We start from the raw sequence: 15,427 nt of genomic DNA, 5'->3' as shown, positions 1-15,427 counted from the left end.
TACGGTCTTTATGTGTCTAATAAGAAAAAATCACTCTCAAACATGAAGATGACTCACCTTCTCTTCCTAATGTTAAAAAGGCTACATGACCAAAGTATCACCCAATAAGGAGAAAAGAATATTACCCATTAACCCCACTAGACAAATGATGGGTGAATGATATAATTTATCCCAACTAGGGGTTGTAATGGGTCAGGTTTACTCGAACCTAACTTGTACCAAACCCTATAGGGTATGGGTATGGTGATAAGTAAGAAAAATTGGGTTTGAACCCAAAGGTTGCCCTCGAGAATTTTTGTATATTTTTTTTACCCTTGACACCACAACGTTTGTCATATGTTGTTCGACATTCTTTTTTTCATAAAAAAGTTTTAGCAACATGAGACAAAGCTTTTCAACAAGAGAAATTAGAGGCTTGTCGCATATGATAAGAATCTATGCATTTAAGCTCTTTGTTTTATTAAACGTTAAACACCCATATATTTTCGTTGAAAAGTGATAGTTAGCCTAATGTTTTGGTTCCATGTCATTGACAACATAGTTTTGTACATGACATCGTCTTGGTCTTTTATTTTTTAAATAAAATAAGTGCATTGTTATCTCGTGGTTGCTCGAGTTTCACTCCACCAAAATACATTGAATGGTGCCCCCCCCCCCAAAAAAAATATCAAATGTTTCATGTAGTATCTAACGTGACATGTAGGCCATGTGTGATAAACAACATACTTTAGACCTTCATGTATATTAGAGCTAATTGCAAGCTATAATCTCTCTTTATATTCATCACAACATATGAGTTGTTTTTTTTTTAATGCTTTAAAAATTACTTCGATGAATCTTTCGACTCCTTATCAACAACTTAAATGCTACCGAAAATATCTCATCTCAATGATTAATACCATAGGCTAACAACAATATACTAGTGTAATTTTATTTTAGAAAAGTGTCATATGTCATAAGAACTTAAGAGCATGTTTTAAAATAGACTATCAATGCTTTAATAGAAGGATAAAATATGTACTGCAATCGATCTTTTCGATCAATTTGAATGTACCATAACTATCCTAGGTGTGCCTTTACCAAATGATCTAAATAGATGGGAGTCATTTTAAATGACTCTTCAAATGAACCATAAAGTACACACTTAGTCCGATCTCGTCCACGTCATGCTTTTTTGTAAGTGACCTCCACTCCTTCCTCACGACTTGTATCATTCATGATTTCTATTTGAGTTGTTGTGCATGTATTTGTGAATAACATCTGAAATCCACTTGAAATGTACTTTTTTTATTACAAGGTTGGCCAATGATCTACCACATGTATATTTACTTTGGTATTTTTTCACTTGAATGAACCATGCTCTACCAACTTTTGTGCAGTGGATCTTTCATGCGAAAACAACTGTAGTATGCAGGTTCGGTCTCGTGCATTCGATAATGACTATATTATCACAACTTTAGGAGTTTAGTTTTATAGTTATTTTTTATCACACGGTCTTTCTGAATCTTGCGGCAATATTGGAGATCATTAAACCTGTTACCGATAGCAATTTCCTGATTGTTTGAGATTATTGTTAGCTACTAAAATTGTTCACAATCATTAAGTGGTTCGTTACGCAATTGCTTGTATAAATGAGATGTTTCTGTTTCAATAAATTTTAATTGCTCTTCACTACGTGAGAATCCATTGAACGATAACCTATTTAACAATGTCTCATTGGTGTGAAAACATAAAACAATTATTATACTAAACAAATGATCATATAACTTGTATAACATACTAAGGCTTCAACTTCTCAAGTGTAATTTGTGAATCACTTTTATGCATCATTATTGGTCTCATCTCATCACTGTCTTCGTCATTTCCTATTGACATGGTATATTCATCATTATGAATATCATCTTCACTACTACTGCTAATTAAATGTTTGATTGCACAAACTAAGTTAAGTTGTATCTAGCGCTTCCAACTCATCTATGCATTCAACATTCATGCATTTCTAACATTCAAGATTAACCATATATGCAAAAATACAGTAATTGTACTTGTATCTCGAGTAAAGATTAAAACTTGTACCTAGCTTTATCATTGGCATTGGCCTGCTGACATGGTTCTTCATCATTTGCATTAATCTTTTGATTGTGCATAACATCAATTGTTTGTTCTTTATTGCCTACACATTTTTCAAATGACTGAGGTCAGTAGATGTTGATTGAGATTGATGAATATTCTCCAAAAAGATCCTCATCATTATATTCATCAACTACTTATTGTTCAACTCTCAAAATAATGGCTTTTCTTAAGTTTTGTGAGCAATTAAGTAAACATCAACATTAAATAACATAGATTCTATGTGATTATCATCCAAAACCTCTATTCATAAATGTTGACCATCTAATTCGGCATCTCTCATTTATTGGTGGCTAGTTGACTATTTTGCATTTTCGGTTTTAAGAGACATCAAAGTTACAAATTCTATATAGCTACTATTTTAGGAGACTACTACAAAGCTCCAAGTAGGCTGATCAATGCTCCAATAGTATATTTTAACATTTCAAAAGTCATCATTAGGTGCCTATAATAACCACACAATGTATATAATTTATTTTTAGAAAACAACATGTGAAAAAGGACATCTATATATACAATATGTATAAATAAATAAATAAATAAATAAATGTATATATATACCTATGAAAAAACATAAGCATAGTAAACCCTAAGTGGTAAACACGGGATAACACACAAAATAAATTTATAACAATTGAATACAAATACATATATATAAACATCGTCAACATAAAATAGAAGCATACGTGTCGTCAAAACAATTTGTTAATTCGTATTTCAAAAAATGTATGTATATATATATATATATATATGGTTCACCCGTTAAATATGCACTTACCAACAAAAATTGCCATCAAAGATTCTAAAATACTTGAGGATGATGTCTCGTCAAAATAGTAAAAAAAAAAGTGGCTGACGAAAAGCAAGTGGGGATCACTAATTGGATATTATAAATAACCCTAAAAATTTATACAAACAAATTGAGTTGTGGTGTTTCGATTTTTATACTCATGAAGTTCACACACAATTTAATACAAACTTTGTAATATATGTGCGAACTTTATGACATATGTGTGATGTTTAAAAGTTTGAGAGTAAAACAAGCTTCACATAAAATTACATGTGAACTTTATGACATATATGAGATGTTTCGAAGTTCGAGATTAACAAGAAGTTCACACATAAATTTTATGCGACTTTCACGATGCTTGCAAGAAAAAACGTATGAATCTCCTTTTAATTGAGAATTTGCGTTACACGGGGAGCAGAGCGGTATATCGTGCAAACTTCACCGGTTCCGCACGTGCGACAATTAAAAAAGGTAATAGTGAAGTTGGGTATTTACAAATTTGGAACCGAGGCACAATTTTATGGATCAAGCTTGCCAAAGCCACTCAAAAGCAAGGATGTAAATGGTTCTGATTTGGACCAGATATCGCTAATACCATATCCTAATGGGACGTTACCTAAATGGATTCAGACTCTGCTGGTCACAATCTCATACCAAACCTGCTTTTTTACATGTAATCTGCTTAAGATATCCATCAAATCCGCATATCCATCGGATTCGGCAACAAAAAACCAAAACCCTATTGTATCCGGTTATAATCAGATATAGTTTCAGCTTACCAAATATGACTGAAAGAAGTCAATTTCTGTCGGATATCGGATAAAATCCCATCCATTTGACATCCACAGTGACTAAAACGAACGGCATCCCAAATTGGACAGAACAGATCCAGGTCCATCTCGGGTGACCTGACCCATTGACGGTCCCACAAAATCAGTGGAGGCCCAAGAGCTTTTCCCGCCTCCGGCGGTGGGCCCGACGAAAACTTGACGCCCTCTCTCTCCCTCCCTTTAAATATGCCCCAAAAAACGGGAAATCCCGCCTCCATCCCTTCCCTAAACTCGAAGGAGAAGGACGCAACGTCGGTCAGAGGAATCGTTACTCTCTCTCTTTTCTTTCTGTCTCAAGGTGGGTCCTTCTCATCCAATTTCTTGACTCTATTGATCCATTTTTGTTTTCTTTTTAATGAATCTCGTCGTGAATTACTCTCGAGATTTTGCTTTTTCCTCCGCGCTTGATTAGTGGTGTTGATGAATGCACTGCGCGATTTCCTTCTGCAGTTCGTTCTCCCAATTTCGCGGTTTATTTCGGCCTATTCTGTTGCATGAATGGCTGGCGTTCTGGTTTCTAGTTTTTTTTTTCTTTTGCCGCTTTCCATCAATCAAGCAAAAGTTCGTAGGATCGCGGTTTAGTTATGCAATATAGGAAGATGTTAGTACTTTATTCGTTTTCGTTTTTGCTTGATTTAAAGGTGTGGGTTTCTGATCTTGTTCTATTCGACCTGATTGCTTTTCGCATAAGTTGTTTTTTCTAATGTTGGGCCGGGATTGTTGAACTGTAATTATCTGTATGTTGATGGAAGCACGTCTCGTGAGATGTATATAGAATTTCATGCGTTCACTTATAGTTAAGGTGCTAGGAACCTTTTTGCCTTGCAAATGTTGCTTATTGCGGTGCTGTGTGTACCCGTTGGTGAGTAGGCCATAAGGAAACAAATTGTGTATTTTTGTTGTGGGTCTAATGAACGATGATGGTACTGCTTGTTAGCCAATTGCAGAAAGCACCAAGATCGTATGTCGAGAGACAACAAACCATCGCCACAAGATAGAATGCTGTTAGAGATGAAAATATATGTGCTTTATATGGTTCACCCAACTCATGGAGTCCCGTCAGTGAGCATTTCTTATTTTGTGCAGAACATTCTTGCAAGAATTGTGAAGAGAATCATATTTTAAGTCTTTTCTCTATCCAAAATTTCTCAATCCTGTCCTGTCGGTCTCTTACCAATTGTTTTGTCCATGTATTTTTCTGGTTCACCTAATGACAGATTTGATTCTTCAAAGTTCCATTGCTTTATCAGTTCTAGCTCACAAGATATCCTCTACCACGTGGTGCTTGCAAAGAATCATGCACTTAATCAAAACAAAGACACAAGGTTGGCTCACTTTGGACTGTATGGTGGCGAAACATCAACGCAGGTGGCAAAATCCATTCTTTTTGGGGGTTGAATTTATCACATTCTCTGCATTTTCTCTTAAACTAGCATCAGAGAAACCTATGCTATCTATTAAATCTGTCAGCTTAATTCATTAACCCATTTGGTAGCAACATGATTTGAGAAACGTTGGTACCAGAAAGCTTTTCTCCTACACAACAATGGACACATTTAGCAATTAATGCCTACATGACATGGAAATTTGGAATGATGATTTAGAGTTTCACTTTGGAGTTCATTGTCAATACACTTAGGTTGTCCCGACAATGCAAACTTTTCAATATGTTTTGCCATGTTCTATTTTCACACAATAACTTTCTGCTTATAGGATGTAAAAAAGATGAATGCTATATGTCTTATGGAAATGTAAAGAATTGACTTGCTGGACCAAAAATGGAAAAAAAGCAGTTTGTACTTCAAAGGAATTTTAATCTTAAATGTTGCTTTGCACTGAAAGTTAAGTGAGAATGTTTGCTGTCAGGTTATCACCTGCTTGTTGAATATTCTCAACTAGGAAGGTTGCAACACCCATGTCAACATGGGTAGAGGATTGGTACTTCATGGGTATGGGTCAGATATGAAAGATCAAACCCAACATACTTTTCTTAAAACAAACAAACAAAGCATACAAATGTATGTATGTGCAGCTGTACCTCCATACTCATAATTAAAAAAATTGGCGTGTCATACCTTGTGTGCGCGCTGGTACCTAATTGTATGTTCAAGTGTCATGTCATGTCGGCATAGGATATGCAAACTAAGTGAAGTGTCTGTGTGACATATAATCATACATGTACTCTGTGTGTGTATTGTAAGGTCATGCTCCTGTTCCTACTGTGTCCGTGTCTATGTGATGTAGCATCCCAGGTTCAGGCAATAACTTTCTTAGGATTCCTTATTCTATCAAGTTATTTTCCAATATGAGCATATGTATTTGAAAACTGATTAATCACTCAGTGATGCGAGAAATTTCAAGGTGGACTTTTGTTGTGTACCATACACAATTCTGGCTTGAAATATGCAGAATCGTAGACCTTGGGGACATGAAGATTCAAGGACCTCGTCCATATCGGAGTTTTTCTATTGATTTGTTTTCCATCTATTAATGACTGGAGATATTATCTCTATTGTCTTGAGTGCTACTCGCTAGTGTTTCATGTTGTCCCTTTGAGTTCTGTCTGGCATCTGAGTGGATGGCTTTTTGATAAGGCTCTCAATGTTATGAACCATGCTGCTGCTGGTGAACTGATGGATTGGTGGGTAGTGCCACTAACTGGGATTCAGAAGAGAGCAACTTGTGTTTTGGACAACAAAAACCTCTTGAAGTTGTTGAATTTTAGATCTTTTGGTAATTTCAAGACTAGGCCTTATAGCTATAACGTTAGTAATTTCAGTTTAAGAAACTTTTATTAGATTAAAGGTCATGCTTTTTGTGTCTGCCAAACTTACCTTAAGCTTATGTTCTTGGGGATTACACTGTCTCTCCTTTCATTCAAAATCTGTTTTTTATCTGAAAAAATACTATATTTTGGATAGTGGTTTACGATAAACATCCCGAACATGTGTAGCCATTTAGGAAATATAGCTGATGTCTTTCTTCCGTGGTTATTGCTTGGTTTCTGACACTTTGAACCCTTACTGTGATTTTTTGTTCAATTATTGCAACAATTTGGAAGTCGGTGTAGTCTTCATGATTGGTTATGTATTGTCCAATAACTTTTACTCTTCCTTTGTTTTGTTCAGGTAGCTGACCTTTTTAAAGGAGGTGGATTTGTTGGAAGCATATCAAATATGGTGACTGATGACTAAGGGAAAAAATTTGAAACTGGGAAAAATGTATGCATGTGGTTGTGTTTGAGCATGTGTATTGTTTGAGTTTGTCTGGCCTTACTGCTTTTTTTTTTCCTTTGTCTTCTTGTTCATTATCTAAATTTGTTTTGTCCGATATGCAGAAATATTGCAAACAGCGGTGTTACGCCTGAAGAGAAGGCTCCTAAAGTCAACTGGTTGCATCATGGCAATGCACTTGAAAACATCTCACTTAGAAATGACATTTTGAGCTCAAACTTCCTTTACTCTTTGCCAACTCAAAACCGTTTTATGGAAGGGCAGCAGTGCTTAAGGTATGAACTGAACTGTAGGAAATAGGAAATGACATTTTTTGATATATTTGGTATATATCAACTACGAAGAACTTGCTAGATGTTTGATGTTCAATTGTTTTTTCTAAAATTCTTGCATATACACAAATTTAATAGTTAGAAAGTCTGAACCACCTTAGTTAATAATTATGAAACGGAAAGTTGAAAAAGAAAAAATGAATGGGAAGGAAACTGAAACAAGATAAAAAATGCTTTGTTTTTTAAAGTCAAGTATATTAAACTTATAATAGATTTATAATAAAAAAATTTCATTGCAATAAGCAAGTATCTCTTCTTCTTTTCCTTATCTTTCTCATTTTCCTTATCTTTCTCATTTTCCTTCTCTTTTTCTTATCTTTGTCTTGGTTTTCTATTGCTGATGAAGCCAATGACTCGAAACCCATGGTGTCCTAATTAGAGATTTTCTTCACATAATTTTCACATTTATTAGTGTTTCCAAAAGACTGCTACAAAACCAACATTTTTTTTAAACGTAATCTAAAAAATGACAGCATCATCGCTGCTTCACACAATACAGGATGCACTACAACAACAACCACAACAACAACTACTACGTCTTCATCCCAAAAGAATTGGGGTCGGCGATATGAACCAAAAAAGAAAATCATTTTGGGTTTTCCAGATGAATCCTTCTCCTCCAATCATTTCTATCCAATGCCATGTCCTCGGTGAGGTTCAAAGCATTCATATCCTTTCCTATCATCTTCATCCAAGTCTTCCTAGGCCTACCCCGACCTCTTTTAACTAATATATTTTCCCATTTCTCCATCCTTCTAACTGGAGCATCATTAGGCCTTCGTCGAATATGTCCAAACCACCATAAACGATTCTCTCTCATCTTATTTTCAATGGGTGCAACGCCTACCTTCTTACGTATCTCCTCGTTCCGAATCTTATCTTTTATTGTATTTCCACACATCCATCTAAGCATACACATCTCAGCTACACTTATTTTTTGAATATGATGTCTCTTGGCAGCCCAACATTCCGTACCATATAGTAAAGCGGGCCTAATAGTCGTCCTATAAAACTTTCCCTTTAACCGCAATGACATTCTACGATCGCACAACACTCCAGTTGCACTTTTCCATTTCATCCACCCAACCTTTATCCTATGATTTACATCTCCATCATTTTCTCCATACTTTTGAATGATATATCCCAAATATTTGAAACAATCATCCACCGATATTTCTTGCTCACCAACCTTCACTACACTCCCATCACTACTTCGTTGCTTACTAAACCGACATTCCATATATTCTGTCTTACTCTTACTCAACTTAAAACCTCTAGCTTCCAATGTCTGTCTCCATAATTCTAACTTAGCATTAACCCCAGCTCTAGACTCATCAATCAAAACAATATCATCAACAAACAACATACACCACGTCACATTTTCTTGAATTGATCTTGTAAGCTCATCCATCACTATAGCAAATAGGAAAGGGCTTAAAGCAGATCCTTGATGTAACCCAACCGTTATAGGAAAATTGTTTGTCACCCCTTCACAAGTGCGGACATTGGTTACTACTCCTTCATACATATCTTTAATTATACTAATGTACTTGAGAGAAACACCTTTCTTCATCATAGTCCACCAGAGAACGTCCCTAGGTACTCTATCGTATGCCTTCTCCAAATCAATAAAAATCATATGCAAATCTTTGTTCTTCTCTCTATATCTCTCAATAAGTTGTCTAAGAAGATGTATAGCTTCCATAGTTGATCTTCCAGGCATAAAACCGAATTGATTCTCCGATATCATGACAACCTTCCTCAACCTAGACTCAATCACCCTCTCCCAAAGTTTCATAGTATGACTCATGAGTTTTATACCATGATAGTTTGTGCAATCTTGTATATCACCCTTATTCTTATATAGCGGCACCAAAGTACTCTTCCTCCACTCATTAGGCATCTTATTTGTCCGCCAAATCTTGTTAAAAAGATTTGTCAACCATTCTAAACCTTTCTCTCTCAAGCATTTCCAAGCCTCGATAGGTATACCATCTGGGCCAACCGCCCTTCTTGATTTTATTTTCTTCAAAGCCTCTGCAATTTCTTTCTTTTGAATCTTGCGCATGAAGTCACGATTCATCTCATGAAAAGGAATTGAGAATTCCCCAAGATCCTGAGCATGACTTCCATTAAATAACTTATCAAAATAATCTTTCCATCTCTCCTTAATCTCATCATCTTTGACTAAAACCCTTTGCGTTTCATTTTTGATACATCTAACCATACCCAGATCCTTCGATTTCCTATCTCTCATCTTTGCAAGCCTATAAATATCCTTCTCGCTCTCTTTGATATCCAACTTGTCATAAACCTCCTTATATATCTTATCCCCCGTGTTTTGAACTAATTTTTTAGCTTTCTTCTTTGCTATCATATACTTCTCTAAATTCTCATTATCACGACTCTTACTTAGATTTCTATAACACTCTCTTTTAACCTTAATAGCTAATTTGACATCCTCGTTCCATCATGATGTATCCTTACCTAGCGGTGCACCGCCTTTAGACTCACCCAATACCTCCCTAGCCACCTTTCTCATGCCACCCGCTATCTTATTTCACATTGATTCTGAATCATCCTCGAGACACCAATCAACTTCCTTAACTACCTGCTCTACAAACATTCCTTGTTTAGCTCCTTTCAGTGCCCACCACTTAATCTAGGATCTATCATATGTCTATCCCTTTTGCGGCATTGTCTAATTCTAAGATCTAAAATTAGGACTCTATGTTGTGTAGCTACACTTTCTCCCGGTATAACCTTATAATCGATGCAACAACCCCTATCTCTCTTTCTAAGTAGGAAAAAAATCTGTCTGACTCGTATTAACCCCACTTTTAAATGTTACTAGGGGAGACTCCCTTTTTTCTAAATCAAGTGTTTGCTAAGATCATATCATAGGACAAACCAAAATCTAAAATCCTTTCTCCACTTTCGTTTCTTTCTCCTATACCATAGCCTCCATGGATACTCTCAAATCCATCCCTACTAATGCCTACATGTCCATTAAGGTCACCGCCGATGAAAAACTTTTCTCCATAAGATATCCCTTGTACTACTCCATCTAAATCTTCCCAAAATTGACGCTTAATGGAATCATCTAAACCTACTTGAGGTGCATAAACACTAATAATATTAATAATATCTGTACCTAGTACTAATTTAATAAGTAAAATCCTATCACCCTTCCTACGGACCTCAACTACATTATCTATAAACTCACGACTCATAACAATCCCTACTCCATTCCTATTCCTATTTATTCTTGTATACCAAATTTTATATCCCCAATGTTCTATCACTTTTGCTTTCTCACCTACCCATTTGGTCTCTTGAAGACATAGAATATCAATTTTCCTCCTACACATAACATCTACTAACTCTACCAACTTACCAGTTAAAGACCTTATGTTCAAAGTGGCTAACCTAATTTTATGGTCTTGGACTAACTTCTTTACCCCCACCCGTCCAACAAAGTTAGGGAACCCTTGCCTATTTGACACCACACCCGGGCACCGGTGTGACGCGTCGCTTCTGGGAGACGACCTAGCAACCCTTGCCCATTTATCATTGCCTCCGGGCCTATAGAGTACAACACGTCGCTTAGTAGGGAACGCCCCAACGAAATTCTCATATTGGTTCATATTCATAGGGTATGACTAAGTTTTTATGCAGGCTGTCACTGGCCTACCGCAACCCTTCTCCTTTATCCGGGCTTGGGACCGACAGTGTATAACTAAACAGTTATACACAGGTGGAGTTACAATACAGGATGCACTATGCAAGTTTTTTTGGAGCCTTATATTCCATGAGTTTCAACTATTTTGGACAATTTTGTGAAATGTTTTTGTATCATTTTTATTTTTTTGAGGCTCGTATTTTTTTCTAAAAATTTCAAATTTAAAGGAAGCCTATGAAATCTCAAGTTTGTCATAATTTCCCTAATAGGAAATCCACGAAGCAGTTTTTGACTGTATGGTTTTCACTTGGTATTGTTAATTTTTAGATATTTGTCAGCATTTCTTTTTTTCCCCCAAAATTGAACATGTTGCAAGATTTTGCCATTAATCTTATTTTGTTTTAAATATAAAGGGAAGCTTTTCACAAAATTTGGTAGAGATAAGTGACTATTCTCAGTCTCTCAGGACAAATGACTTCATTGAAATCTAAATAAGATGCAGCTTTAGATTCTAGAATGGCCTAGGCTGATTTGGAAATCTCAACATGGACTGAGTCGTCTTGGCAAAGTCATTCCTTTCTAGCAGAAGTCCACTAAGGGGAAGTTGCATTATCTGCTACTCATGAAACCTAAAACATTGATGATTCTGCATTTGACTGTGACATGTGCATGAACCCATTGTTGTACTAGCACATTTTGGTTTTGGTGTGGTCATTGAGGTTGCTGCTGAAGGAGTCTTCTTTTTAGCATGCATCATTTGTATAAACTGCACTGAGTCCTCTCGTTGCAATCAATAGGAAGCAGTTTGCATTTCTGTTGCATGTTGAAGTGCCAAGTTGATTTTTTCTCTTCTGTTGTATGTGTTTTTGTTCTTCATGCTAGTTTAGTTTTGTATGCTTCTCAGGTCAATGGCTTGTATGGTCCAAAGTGTTGCAGGGCCAAGTAGTACTCAAATTTCTAAGGTATGCTTGATTTTCTTTGAAGTTTGGTCTAGTCATGATGTGATGTATATTTGTATTGTTACACCTTTTATTTTAGATTTGGATGAATTTGAATTGTATATCTTTGACTGCCAAATTCTTATATGCTTATGCTGCAGTTCAAATTTACATGCATGACTAAGTACATCTTGCTGTTTTCTGCTTGATGGACCTTTCTGTAGGTACATGATGCTGTAACTAGGCTTCAATTCAAGTGCAAAGAATATTTGAGGCCTGGATTGACTGCTCCAGTAGTTAAAAAAGGGTTCTCCGATAAGTTTCCTTCAAAAATGAAAGAAACTATTGGGAATCATCAACAACACTCTTCCTGGAGCTCAGACCACCACACAAGACAAGAGGAGAGTTCCAAGCATCAGAATTCTCAAGCACATGGGACAGCTACTGCATCTGTCAATCATATTACCAAATCACTGGAAGCTTCAGCAGTGAGTTCCAGAAAATTTTCTGGATTGGCAAAAGTGGGGAGCCATGATGCACACATTAGCTTAGCGTCAAATTCATCATTCATTCGAGTTGGATTTCCTAGCAATGAAAATACCAATTTTGATGAGTTAAGTGAAGATTTTGTGGATGCTGTTGAAGATGATGAGCTTTTGAAGGTTATTTTTTTTCATATTCGACCCTATTCAATATTAATTCCGTTGTCAAAGTGCCAAATGGAAGTACCTTATTGCATTACCATTTGCTGATCTCAGACTATTGATGTCGACCAAATAGTTATGGATCATTATCAAGCAGCTGGCACACCACAATCATCTGTCTCTAAACTTTCACCTGTTACTCCTGGAGGATTTGCACATGATATTGGTCTTGCTGAACCAGATATAAAATGTAATCATGGATGTAAGGTATATGCATTTGCAGGCTAAGTTTACTCTGCTTTAAACACTGTTAAATGTAATGTCATTTGATGATTGTGCTCATTGGTTAGGTGGTGCATTGCCCCGAAGCTTTGAATCATTTGCAGGAGATGAAAGATAGGCTAATTAGGGTTTCAAATGAACTGCTTGATAATGCTGATCGGCTTAGCATTCAGCGTTCTGCAGAACTTCGTGAGGAGCGGTTGGTACACCATTTTTTTTCCAGCTTTCTGCATCCAATTTGAACTTTTAGAAAGAGACTGTTTTCTCAAACTTACCTTGTGCTCCTTTCTTTTCTTTCCCTCTAGCTTGCAGCTGAATAAACAAATTCAAAACCTTGAAAGATATCTTCACTGCTCAGCTGGAGATGAAGAGATGCAGGGGTCACATTATTCTGCATCCACTGCGGCTACATACAAAGTTAACTTAGAAACTCCTCTAACACATAGGACAGTGAACGGTTTCATGCTTAGTTCTCCCGCAACCAGTAACCCAGGATATGTATCTTATCGATCAGATTATCATTTCAATTCAAATCAATCACCTATGTTGGTTTCATCCGGAGATTGGAAGAGCAGCACATTCTCTTCTGTGGAGAGGGAAGTCTTTACCCCAAAGTTGGTGGATGTGAACTATATTAATGGATCTTCAGACAAGAAGTGGAGTAGCATAGATTTCCCATGGACCAAGAAGCTAGAGGTGATACTTTTATGATACTGATATGTTTCTGGGGTTTATTTCTTTCTGCTGCATATTTTGACTCTTCTCTTTACTTAGGCAAATAACAAGAAGGTATTTGGAAACCACTCCTTCCGTCCAAATCAAAGAGAGGTTATAAATGCAACAATGAGTGGATGTGATGTTTTTGTCTTAATGCCAACAGGTGGTGGAAAAAGCCTGACATATCAGGTATTGTTGTTATATGCCTTTTCAAATCTTTATTTTTGGACATTATCTTAGACTTTAGCATTATTTGTCTAGCAATTTTTAATTCTTTTTGTGAGAAACTTTGAAATGAACCTACTCATAGTTTAGCTAATTGTGAACCAAACAATATAGTCACTGTGCACTCATTTACAAATATACTTTCATTTTGGATACCGATCATATGACTTGGTTGAACAAAATTTATACGTGATTTCATTGATTAAATTTTGTTTGACAAAATTCATAATTTTACCGTTTCAAAAAAAGTCTTAACCTATCACTATTTGAGTGTCTACTCACTATCTTCTACTTGTTCGGTCATGGTGGCATAGACACGGCCTGCTATTATTTTTTGTGGTTGTTGCTGAGGTTGTTGACCTTCCCCTGCTGTTCGTCTCTGCAATATGCTGTCTTCTTGCAACATTCTTGGGCGTAATGCCCCATCTTCCCGCAATATAGACAACCTTCAGTGTATCGAGGGCATGACTGATCAAGATGAACATTGTTGCACTTCAGGCATGATTGATTTCACTGTTGTTGTGCCCTAATTCCTCTATCTTGATTTTGTTTTTTGAATGGTCTCTTCATTTTGCTATCAACAAGTTGTCGTTTGTTGCACCCACCATTCCCAGCAAACTTTCTGTCTTGTCCACTCTTAACTCGCTCTCAATCATCATTTAAAAGGGTGGCTGCTGTAACAACTGCAAAGAAAGTTGAGGTCTTACTGGTCAGGACCCGGTGACAGAGTCATTCCTTTAGTTTCCGAATGATTTTTTTGGCCCGTTCGCGATCATCTTCGAACAGGCTAGAGCAATATCGTTCCAAGTTCTGAAATCTCGTGGTGTAATCCACATACTTGAGTTACCTTGGCATAACTCAAAAAATTCTATCTTCTTTTTGTCTCGCGCATGTGGGAGAAAATAGTTCCGCCAGAAAGGCACCACAGAAAGCTTCCCAAGGAATAACTGTCGCTCCAGGAAAATGGATACCCCTGGTAGCGTCCCACCATTTTTGGGCGTTATCCTTAAGCCGATAAGTACTAAAATCAGTCTTCTTCTCTTTGGGTACCGACAATACTTGAAAAACTCGCTCGGTATCCTCGACCCAGTTTTCGGCGAGCTGAGGATCAACCTTGCCTGCGAAGGTCAGGGGATCGATCTAGTTTAATTTTTTTTCATAAGTGACGATGTTATGATGATGGTTTGTCTCAATAGATGCAGTTTCATCCCTCTGGGCACGAGGGTGCTGAAGGAATCCATGTTGTTCAGACCATTCGTTAGACGATTCACCATTCGTACTTCGCGTCATCCTTTATTCACACCATAGGACGAGTAAGTCAGGATTTAAAATAATCGTCGTAAACAAGTAAAATAATATTTTTATATGCTACAAAACACTTTACAAAAACCCATTACTGTTGATTGATTTTATAGAAGGTCAAAACCTGCTGGATAAGAGTTCGTCGACTCTACAAAAAGCATCAAAATACTAGCATTCTCTATTCCCCTTGAGAATTGCTCGAGTATTGCTTAACACTGCTCTTCGCAATACTCGTGTGCCTAACCTTGTGTGGAGGAGAGGGGTAAGGTCAAAGTGTCGGTAGGTGATTCAGGCATGTATGAGGACGTTGGCGTATAATGTT

At 36.7% G+C, this 15,427-nt stretch overlaps 1 protein-coding gene across 1 annotated transcript in view; it reads left to right on the top strand.

Annotated features, from left to right (window-relative positions):
• LOC149838304 (ATP-dependent DNA helicase Q-like 4A) overlaps positions 1 to 15,427 on the top strand; it is a 90,383-nt gene that overhangs the window by 22,981 nt on the left and 51,975 nt on the right. Inside the window, exons 6-12 of the mRNA XM_090008221.1 lie at positions 7,088 to 7,258; positions 11,902 to 11,959; positions 12,160 to 12,597; positions 12,694 to 12,846; positions 12,930 to 13,060; positions 13,167 to 13,557; positions 13,636 to 13,767. Coding sequence (XP_089864347.1) covers positions 7,088 to 7,258; positions 11,902 to 11,959; positions 12,160 to 12,597; positions 12,694 to 12,846; positions 12,930 to 13,060; positions 13,167 to 13,557; positions 13,636 to 13,767 — 1,474 coding nt within the window. The remainder of the gene's footprint in view (positions 1 to 7,087; positions 7,259 to 11,901; positions 11,960 to 12,159; positions 12,598 to 12,693; positions 12,847 to 12,929; positions 13,061 to 13,166; positions 13,558 to 13,635; positions 13,768 to 15,427) is intronic.

This window comes from Nuphar pumila, chromosome 5, assembly GCF_984573655.1.
Source record: "Nuphar pumila chromosome 5, dmNupPumi1.hap1.1, whole genome shotgun sequence".
Lineage (NCBI taxonomy): Eukaryota > Viridiplantae > Streptophyta > Magnoliopsida > Nymphaeales > Nymphaeaceae > Nuphar > Nuphar pumila.
Note: the sequence above shows the minus strand (reverse complement) of the source record. Positions and strands in the feature narration are given on the sequence as shown.